Here is a 10678-nt window from a genome sequence, read left to right on the forward strand (position 1 = left end):
TTGTTTTTTTAAATACAGCATTATAACCAGCAATAACTGTTAATTACATCAAAAAGCAAACAAAGAAAAACAGTTATGTTAAAATGGCTATGTCCATGTTTTCTAATATAAAAACTCTTTTTATTTTTCATTTTTCATTTATTTTTATTTGTGTGCAACACAACTTTGTTTCCTCACTTTTTTGCATCAATTAGTGTCAAATCTTCTATTGTAAAGTTCAATCATACTGTATATAAGTCAGATTCTCAGACTTGTGAAAAAACAATCTATATCTATCCATCTATCTCTAGACAGATTTGTACTTTATTTTTACATTGTAAGTATGGACCATTAAAATTAGCAACATTATTGTTTTATTATTCTGTATATGACTCACTATATCCACTAAATCTGCATAGATTAAACAACAACAACAACAACAACAACAACAACAACAACACATACATACACATTATGGCCATACTTATGGGTAAGTTGTTTAGTGCAAACATAATTATTTAACAAATTTAGACCAATAGTTCAGGGTCTGGTACAGGGAGGAGGCTGAAGGCAGTGATGCAATTGATGACCCAGGTGGTGGGAGCTGACCACACCTTGCCTCGTCTCACTACTGACGGCTTGTGAGGGGCTTGAGGGTCATAGATGATGTAATGTGTGCAAAGGGCCTGGTCGGACCCTGGCAGGGCATGATAGGCTGTGGCATTCACAGTTTGAGTCACATCACTGTCTGGCTTGGGTTGCCGGTTCAGTAGCTGAGCTCCTCCCTCCCGGAGTAGTTTTGTGAGCTCATCTTTGGTAGGCGTCTTAAAAGAGCCAAGAAGGAAGAAGAAACATCCATCGAACAGTGGTGGAAGCTGTGAAATACGACGGGAACAGACATTAGTGAAAACTTTGAAGACCGCCTCATCCCTTGAAGAGTCCAAGGCTCGTCCAAACTAAAACTGTCTTGCTGAGAAAACGTCTCTATTATCATCCTTCATTAAAAATTGAAAACAAACGAGCTTAGTGGCAGAATGAGTAAAGTCTTCTCTTTTGTTTATGGTGAAGATAAATGGTAAATAATTGTCTTTGCTACTAAATCTAGGCAAGCGCCTGTGTGGATGCTTTGTGTTCTTTGCTGCAGCGCCAGAAGACATTTTTATAAGCACTGTTCTCCAGACAAGCTCTGAACCACTTGGCATTACGGTTTAAAGCAGCAGTGAATTAGGCCACTGGAGACTGTTCTATTCACAGCATCAAGGAACTCAGCTGTTTTGCGTTGTAAATTAGCACTCTCAGGTCTTTAGAGTAGAAAGATTACTTTATTATACGTTGGCAGGGTTTTACTTTTGCTTCTGCATGTCCTTTATTTAGGATTTTGATTGATGGTTTTTACCGTTTTTCAAGAATGAACATTTATTTTGCATCAGAGGGGAAAAAAAAAAAAAAGAGAGTTATAAAAGAGTGGGGGGGAACATGTGTCTCCTCCTGGTTATGACCAGAACATGCTGAAAATACCTTGAGAATTCCTCAAGGTAACAGGTAAACACTTTATCAGGTACATACACAGTGCATAGAATTTTGTTTTTGCACAAATGAATCTGAACAAAGCAGACTAAAGCACCTTTAGAAGCAAATGCAGCTTCTAAAGAGTCTTTTGCCAGTATTAGCTTTGACAATGCAGTGCCCCCATTCTCTAAAAACAGCACAAGCTCCATCGGGTTTCATGCTGATTGGTTGGGGGAAAGCAATTTTCAAGCCCTGCCAAAATATCTTCTTTAAACTGAGGTCATGACAGACTTGGCCACTGTAAGTCATTCATGTTGTGTTAGAAACAATGTCAGTGTAATTTTGGCTTTGTGGTAAGCTGCTGTCTTTCAGAAACGGTTGGCTGCAAAATCAAACATGTGGGTGAGAGAACAAAAAATTTTGAATACTTAGCTTAATTAAGACTAATTTGAATTGAAGAGATTAAAAAATTAATTATATTTATATTGATTTGTGTCTAAAATAAGCAAATATGTTATGATTCATGACAGAAAACAGATTTATACAAAAAAATAAATAAATAAATAAATAATCAACTATCACCATATGCCACTGCCTGGAAAAACAAATTTTTCCCAAGGAGAGAGAGCTTAAACAACGCGTATTCATCAATTTCATATCTTTGTTTTTGTGCTTCTCGCTTACCAAGCTGCATCTGTTGATGCGACTTCGCTGGGGGCCTTCTCCTGCTTCATGCTCAGCTTCAGGCACCCACTTCCCCGCCTGGAGACATGCCTCCACCCCTGGCATCAAAGAGAGAGAACAAAGAAAATTAAAGCTACAGCTAATTATGTTGACTTTGAGGGAATGTGACAAGGCTGTGTTGCACACCAAGGATGACAGTCTGTTTTATCACAAGTTGGAAGATTTCATGTATTGGCATAGCTGCCGTTGTTGACAGAGAAAGATGCCCACAGCATGATGGAGTTAATGATGCAACCCCCGTTTAAAGTATTAAGCAGAATTCGAGCGTCATCTCTTTCTGTCTCTTGAGGTTTTACGGAGTCAAAATAAAACCGTGTGACAGTCAGCATCCAGGCATTTTTTGTGTTAGAGATATAGCTTTTGTTAAAAATCCTTAGGAAGAAAATCTTAAAAAGGCAGAAAACTTTTTAAAAGTAAAGGCAGATAAAGGGGGAGGGAAAAAACACAAAAACATGCACATTTTAATGACCCCTCACTGTCACAGATAAAAATGCTTCTGAAGATGTCACAGATCAAACTGCTGCTGTTCTCAGTAAGTGTTCTATTACTGAGCATTATTTTTGGGATATATTAAAAGAAACCCCAAATCCACAGTTTATAAGTGGCATATCTAAACATTAAAGCTAGATTAGGTTGGAAATATGACACTTTGCTGTGGCGGGGTGGGAGGATAGGAAATACACCTGAGCATACGCATTGGCTCGAATAACGTTTTTCATTACAAACACACTGAGTTTTCTCATTACGCTTCTAACTGTTAGAGATGCAAACTATTCCACAGACACATTTGCAAGGTATATACGCAACACTTTGCCTCAAGTTCTCTCTTACAAACATTCCACCTTCCAAATATGTGAGTAAGATGACAGGAACAGATCAGTGTGTGTACACCGTGACAGCACCATTACAAGGGGTGAGGAGTAGTAACATTTCTTCACCCCCCTTAATTACAGACTTCTTTCAGGAGGACCCCGCTAAAGAGTTGGGCAGAGATACAGGGGTTAATCTCTCTCTGGACGATAGCACTTAGTTTCTTAGAGTCATTAGCATATTTGTTAATCACACTCCGAAAGAGAGCATAAAACATTTCAATCCCCATCCTTACTGAGTGAGCAGTAAGATGAACCAGCCCTCTTGACTAACCGTGAGACCAAACTGTTACTGCGATCTCATTATAAAGACAAAAGCTGACGAAAACTTGTCCTCTTATAATGAGACAAGAAGAATTGTATTGGCATTTCGAATGGATAAGAAGTTCTAAAGGCCAATACAGACGCTTTAGGAGTGAGACAGGATACAACATTGCACTCATGGTCATTATACCAAAAGTCAGTATGAAGCCATACTAATCAAAATTGAAAATTTCTCCTCTTCAGAAACACCTCCACATCTGACATCAACTCCTAGGAAAAAATAGCACAAGTCCTGAATTTCCTCCATTGTTATGTAATTTATCGTTATGATAAACACCAGTACCTACAGAAATGCTCTTGTGGCCTATGCTAGTTTTGTGCACCTATCTAACTTCTGTAAAAGTTCTTGTGATCAAAGAATGACCTGCCAACCAGTCTTTCTTGAGAACAGACTGTAAGCAACCAGACTTTGTAGGCTTTTATTGACACTAACAGGCAACTCTGCATCCTACACTTCCAATCTCATATCTTTAAGTAGAAAAGCTGACCCCAAGAAGTTTTCTGAGACCTGCAATGAGAGTTGTACTTTTTTCAGGCTGCACTGATTGCTTAGAGCATTCAGTAACGTTAAGAAAAGTAAAACTGCATGTGCTTTATTAGTTTAGCTTTTCTGTGTAAATGCAGTCACTTATGTATAGGTGAACTCTTAGTCTTCTTATGACTAGGGACTGTGCATTGAAATGTCTTCATTAAATACACAATGGAAAAATGTTATAATGTTAATGTTTAAACACATAAGATGAAAAAACAAAAACAATAAGTGGACATTTTCTAGCTATAGGTTGCCAGACACAGCTGGTAGATGCAAGATTTAAAAAAAAAAGGTTTACAAGCGAGCTAATTGAGATTAGATTGAGGTAAATAATAGTCTCATTTTACTCTAGCAAAAACATTAGTGTGTTTCCCCCATGCTGGTCAAAACCATTTCAACTGTTCTGAACATGTCTTTTAGTTTTAAGTGAAACCCTAATAAAAGGCTTTTAGTTGGAATATAACCTTGTTAGGCACACAGAGACTGTGCATTTCAATCAAAATGCAATGCACTGAAACAAGTCTGATAAAGAAGTAAGCTGGTGCTCGGCTTAGCGGACAGGGATGGCATACAAAGTCAGGTGACAGTGAAAATGCAGCTCCTTGTGTGTGCTCACATACACACGGAAAAGAAACAGATAGGATGCCACAGTGACTGTCACAAGGGAGACAAGAAGTGTCAAGTGCTCAGCCCGCGTGGAGAAAAGAAAAGGGGAGGGGGGGATAAATATGGTCCAAACACTCAAAATGTTACAGTGACACAACTACACACATTCAACGTTGAACTGGCTTACTGGCAGAGACAGAAACAGGAATGCACGGCACTGTACTGTAACACTCACACATTCCCACACATACAACAGTCAAGGGCATGCCAAGGTGCCAGAAAACTCTTTGACTGCAAGTCTCTTTCTGCTTCCTGTGAAGCTGATTGTCTCTGAACATATGCTTGCTGACTTGGTCCAAGGATACCAGAGAGACTAGCCAAGATTAGGAAATTTTTTGCAAGGTATTTATCTTGGTAAAAAGGCAAAAGAGTTGACCAACTTTTTATCCCTAGTCATATTTGGCCTTGTGATATATTGATTCCCACCTACTTCACTTGGCCGTCAGACATAAGGAGTTGTGTGCACACAGAGCAACAGGCACAAACAATCTGATATGAAAACTGCTTGTTGCTAAATGTTCTTTAAATCTTCCCATAGAGACCGGATGTTGTGCATGAAAAAAAATCCTGTATATTTTATTTGGACTTTTCCCAAAAAACCCCAAAACAGAATAATTCACTTAAAAGGTTCCAAAATGAGAGAAATTAACACCATAATATTGTAGTACTAAGTAACACATCAGCAATTTTAATGGTTTACATGTCCCTTAATGTAGCCGCATAAAAATATTATCTAAAACAGTCCTATGGAAAATCACAAACAGCCCACTGTTTGAAACAAAGACGGCTGTTAAAATGTTCTGCGGGACGGAGCAGGAGGCTAATCTGTTATCTCAAATTGTTTTGTTTTGTTTTTTTCTCTGTAGAAGGATCTGGGAAGTCTTCCTTGGAAATGTTAAGAAAGGGCAGGCAATTAAAAAAAAATACTCAGCAGGTGACTAGATGAATCATGCTTGTAGCAGTGACCTTACTGCTGCAGGCTTATAGGTTAAAGCAGATTAGAATGGATTCCCTTGCAATCAGCAACCTCAGTATTTCTGCTGTCTTGTAAGGTAAGCAGAGGCCGTGCTACCAACATTTGTGCTGTACTTTTGGGAGATAAATGACTAAGCTGAGCAACTACAAGAAACATAACTTCTATGTAAATGGAAATACTGTTTCTATATCTAGAAACTCTCTGAAAGACTTTAATGACTTTTTTGTGAAAAATGTATATATCAGGTACGGTATAGAAATATTTACATGTAATTTTGCCACTCAGCACAAATAGCCATCTGGCACTTACTTCTGGATGAAAGGTATTTAAGTATATTGCAAACAAAACTTACAATGTACAAATGTAACGGTGCAGCATGTGAGGAAACACGTGATAGTAGCAAATTAAAGTTCTTTCTATTTTTGGGCAAGAAGCCCAGTCAATACTGAACTTTATTAAAAGCAATATATAACAGGACAGATTTAGTAACTGTAATTACATTGCTTTTGCTAAATTATAACGATACTACTCTAAATGTCCAAGACTTTTCAACATATTAAATTCTAATGCTATTAGAGCTGTCGGAGCTAGAAGATCACAGAACAATTTATTCATTTATGTTTTATACAGAGTCATGACATCAGTAAATCTAAAAATATTTAATTCACAATTCTGGATTCATTTTCCAACAGTGACACTTACACATTAAATGAATTAATGTGAATTAAGGAATTAAAGACTGTTAAAGTTGACAGCCTTCTCTGTACTTACATTTGTATCTAACAATCCAGCAGCCAGCAAGAAGACCCATGAGGGTGGAGTAGGTGGTGGGCATTTGCCCTTCCGGTACCACAATGTGACTCACTGGAAAAAGAAAACAGACACACACCAGTCCATACAGGTCCACATTTTGCCTGTGACACAAATTTTGGTAATTTTGCACCAATGTATCTGAAAGGATGCAGTCAGTGTGTCGTTTAATTCGGGGGCTTTGCAATAGTGAAATTCTAAATGTTTGGCAATTCGGCCTTTCATACATGTTTATATATCCATTATGTCCATGACATAACACAGCTTCCACCATGTTTGACAGATAACACATTACGCTTCAGATCACAAGCTCTCATTTTCTCTCTCCATACTTTACTCTTCCAATCAATTTAGAACAAGATTATGTTGGTTTCATCTGTGCAGTGAATCTCACTCTCTGCATGGTCCGGTTATTTTTTAAGGTAATAGGTTCTTTATTCGTCAAATGCATAGTTATACAAGTATAACACACAGTGAAATGTAACCTGACACACTCCTCGAGGGGGTGAGAGAAAGAAAGAACATTATCTATTATATACACATTAGGTGAATGTGCAGTAGTAGCATTGTATGCTGCACTACAGCTTTTGTTTGTGCCAAATTCTAAGCTGACCATTCTGTTTTTGCATATTGGTCCATTGGTAAAAAAAACAAAAAAAACAAAACAAAAACAACAACAAACAAACAAAAAACACTTTAATAATCCAATCCCGGTCTATAATAGGTCTATAAAAAAAAATAAAAAAAATAAAAAAAAATTAGCGAATATTTTTGACGGATTTTTTGACACATCTAAAGAGACAAACAAAATATAACTACAGAGAGTTTATCTTAAACAGTATAGTGTTTTTCATCTCAGCTCAAGTTTATCTCTAAACTTTTTGTTTTTTTTGCTTTTTTGACACATTTATTATGTCAGTTTTCATGAGTTCAGCACTACCTTTAAGGGAAAAAAATATCTGAAAATGTGAACAATTATTAACATCTGTCCCCTCTCCACTTTCTTTTTGACAGTGTGTTTTTCCACTTGCCTTCCAGCATTTCCTACCCAAACAGTATTATAGATTATACAATAAATTTTATACTACATGTAGGCATGTTATGCATTTTATGAGACAGAGCCATTTACATGTGAATCTTTTATGAAATCATTTGTAAAGGGGCAAACCAATGTAATTATGCATTAAAGGAAAAAAAATCTGTGATTTTGATTTAGCAACGCAAACCCAACTGGATGAAATAGTTTTTATTCCAGGTTAGTCACTGCCCAACACTTCCCTAATGTCCCTTACTTTGAGTGGGTGAAAAGTAAGCTTACTGAAAACCTGTCAAACACTTCATGGCAACACAATAGGCCAAGTGTTAGTTTATTAGGGGTGGGGGGAAAAATCGATACTGTGTAGTATCGTGATATTTTGCTCTGACTTCAGAGCATGTTGATCAGCTCCTTTTTCTGAGCAAGAATCCTGACATTCCTTCACTGTCCAAATGTGTTTAATTTTTTTTTTGCAGCAATAAACATGACAGTTTACTTATTTTAATTTAAGACATGTTTTATTTTTATTAAGTTTAAAACTTTATTTTATTTAATGTAAAATTATATTTTGTTTTAATTTACTTTCAAATTCTTCAGTTGCTGAATGGGCTGCATAGTTTTCATAAATTGCATAGTTCATAATAGCTATAATTGTACCAGATGGTTGCATTCAGTTAAATTGGACTAGACTGTAATACAAACCGTTCAGTTTGTCAACAATAAAACTGACTGAAATGAGAGACTGAGTGTGAGACTTTGATATTAGATAAAATGAATATTGATAAAGTTTACCTTTATGTACAGAATTTGAATATCGCAAAATATTGTAAAACATTGCAATAATAGCGTATCGTGCGTTAAGTATTGTGATAATATCGTATCGTGAGTTGTATGGTGATTCCCACCTCTATAGTTTATTGTATAAAAGAAAGGGACACATAATTATGGTTAATTAAAAATTAAATACAAGCTTATTGCCTCTTCAATCAACAATTGAGCACAGTTGAAAAATTCAAAATGAACATAATTATATCTCCAGGGTGAAACCTTTTTACATTGTGCATTGACCATGAATTTGGTGGATTTGCAGGCTTCAGTTCAAAATGTGAGAAATGTTCATTGGAAGCTCCTACTCTCAGCCCTCAGGCCAGATGAGGGAGAATTGTGAGACACACTTGTGTTTTTCATTAGCGAGTATTCATCACTCTGACAGTACCTCCAAACATTTTATGAGGAATGATTTCAATTACTTTTTTTCTCTTGTGTTCTTTCAGCTATAAACTATGCAGCAGTGAAGGAGCTGCTGTATCACAATGATGTATACAGCTCTAAAAGTGTTTGTTAGTTACTGTTGAACCTTCACGAGTGATAATGCTCAAGCACCTGACGTTGGCTTTTACAATAAAATGGATTTGTGTTAGACAGTAAAGCCTATGAAGCTTGGCTCAGTAGCAAAAGGACCATTTGGGATTGTGAACCATCTCTAAGGTTGATGAAGTAGCCGCATTATGTAATCTTTAGTAAATGTTTGGATGAGGCCAAGAGACAACCTTTTAGTTACTGAATAACTCAGGAGGTTCAGCCTGGAATTTATCCTTCAGATATATATTTTGACTGCACGTAGAAGTGCTTGGCAGTTAAACAAGCTTCTGTACAAGCAGGTCGCTGGCAGTTGCATTTAATTCATGATGCTGTTAAGAGCCCATCACCAATAACGCTGAAAGCAGTCATGCAGCTAGTACTGTAAGGGGCTTGGACTGGAACGTTGATCCCCTGGAGTACAAACAAACAATACCTGAGCCAGAAAATGTGTCAGCCATCCTCCCTCCCAGTAGCTGTCCCAGTTTGACCAGTTGATGCCGTTCAGCTGGTGAGAGCTTGCTGGACAAAAGCACTATGGTTTGTTCCCTCCTCACACAGTCATTTACCTACAACAAGCAGAAATTTAGAGGTTTTTAGGCTTTTAATGCAAGAATATGTATTATGGTTCCCTAAATCTAATCTGAAAATGAAAACCAACTGTAGGAAAAAGATAAGTTTCCAGAAAAAAATGACTGGAAATATCTCTGCCTTTAGTATCTGTTAATTTTGTTCAATTCATCAACACAGCCAGCTTCAGGAGGCACTGGTCATTGCCATGTTCCATTTTTGTATTGTTCTGAACTTCTTAAATCTTGACCCTGACAATCACCAACCATTACATAATACAGACAAATTTCAACTAACACTGATAAAAACTAAACTGAAATGAGAAAACCACTGTGGAAACTAACTGAAATGAAGATGAATCAAAAACATTCTAAGCGATATGAGTAAACATAGTCATTATAATAATTCTGCTCCAGAGTTGATCATTTCAAGGGAAAAAGGGCTATTCACATCATGGCGACATACCACGGAGAGACTGGCTGAGGGGCTATGAGATATACGAGCATTTGCATATTGAGTTCCTTCTGAGGCTTCTTGGAAAATCTCCAGCATCTCCAGACTCGCTGCATAATCTGCAGGCCGCTTTCCATACAGATTTCTATGAAGAGGAACAAAGATAAAAGGTGTAAGTATCTAACAATATGCACACTTATATATTTATTCACTTGCAGTGCTGCAGACCATCTGGTGACCACCAGGAAGGTCAGACACATTAACACTGAAAAATATGTCAACACACAAAATCTAAATCCCAGGAAACACCACCAACAACAAGATATTTTGCTGTGTAATCCTGCATCTCTTGTGGGTTATTTAGTTATGATGGATCAGTGCAAGCATTAAATAGACCGTTGTTTTTCACAGGAACATTGCTCGGGATCCAAGGAAGTGAAGTGCTGAGTCTGAAGTCATTTGGATGAGTGGTTCAGCTTGCACTTTAATCAGTCATGTTGTTTGTATAAGCTCATCTTGAGTAAGCTGTAAGTCATGATATACCTTTGCAGTCACATTTTGAATGAGCAATGCACTAGTAAATTTCCATTAGGAAACAAAAACAGCCCAAGAATATATATTACATGCAATATTGTAAACGCATATTATTATAAAAATGATTCAGACTCAGCTGGCTGCACTTCCTTAGCCAGGAGCTCTAGAGTCTTGGGAACCTGCTCTGAAGGCTCCATCCACAGTATCGTACCTTTGAAAGGATCCTTTTAATACTTGTTGTAGTTTAAGTTTTTAAAGGAGATCATGTTTTCAAATCAGATCATCGCCCCATTTCATCATTTAGTCCCAATCTGTGC

At 37.1% G+C, this 10678-nt stretch overlaps 1 protein-coding gene across 2 annotated transcripts in view; it reads right to left on the reverse strand.

Moving 5' to 3' along the window:
• The window catches only part of bard1 (BRCA1 associated RING domain 1), a 23797-nt gene continuing 13119 nt past the window's right edge, over nt 1–10678 (reverse strand). For both annotated transcript variants that reach the window (XM_005918364.3, XM_005918365.3), the window contains exons 7-11: nt 9840–9972; nt 9241–9373; nt 6371–6463; nt 2173–2270; nt 1–854 (exon numbers count right to left, since the gene is read on the reverse strand). In XM_005918364.3, the coding sequence (XP_005918426.1) occupies nt 507–854; nt 2173–2270; nt 6371–6463; nt 9241–9373; nt 9840–9972 (805 nt within the window). In that variant the 3' untranslated portion in view covers nt 1–506. The remainder of the gene's footprint in view (nt 855–2172; nt 2271–6370; nt 6464–9240; nt 9374–9839; nt 9973–10678) is intronic.

This window comes from Haplochromis burtoni, unplaced genomic scaffold, assembly GCF_018398535.1.
Source record: "Haplochromis burtoni strain Fernald_Lab_line unplaced genomic scaffold, NCSU_Asbu1 Contig_29, whole genome shotgun sequence".
NCBI lineage: Eukaryota > Metazoa > Chordata > Actinopteri > Cichliformes > Cichlidae > Haplochromis > Haplochromis burtoni.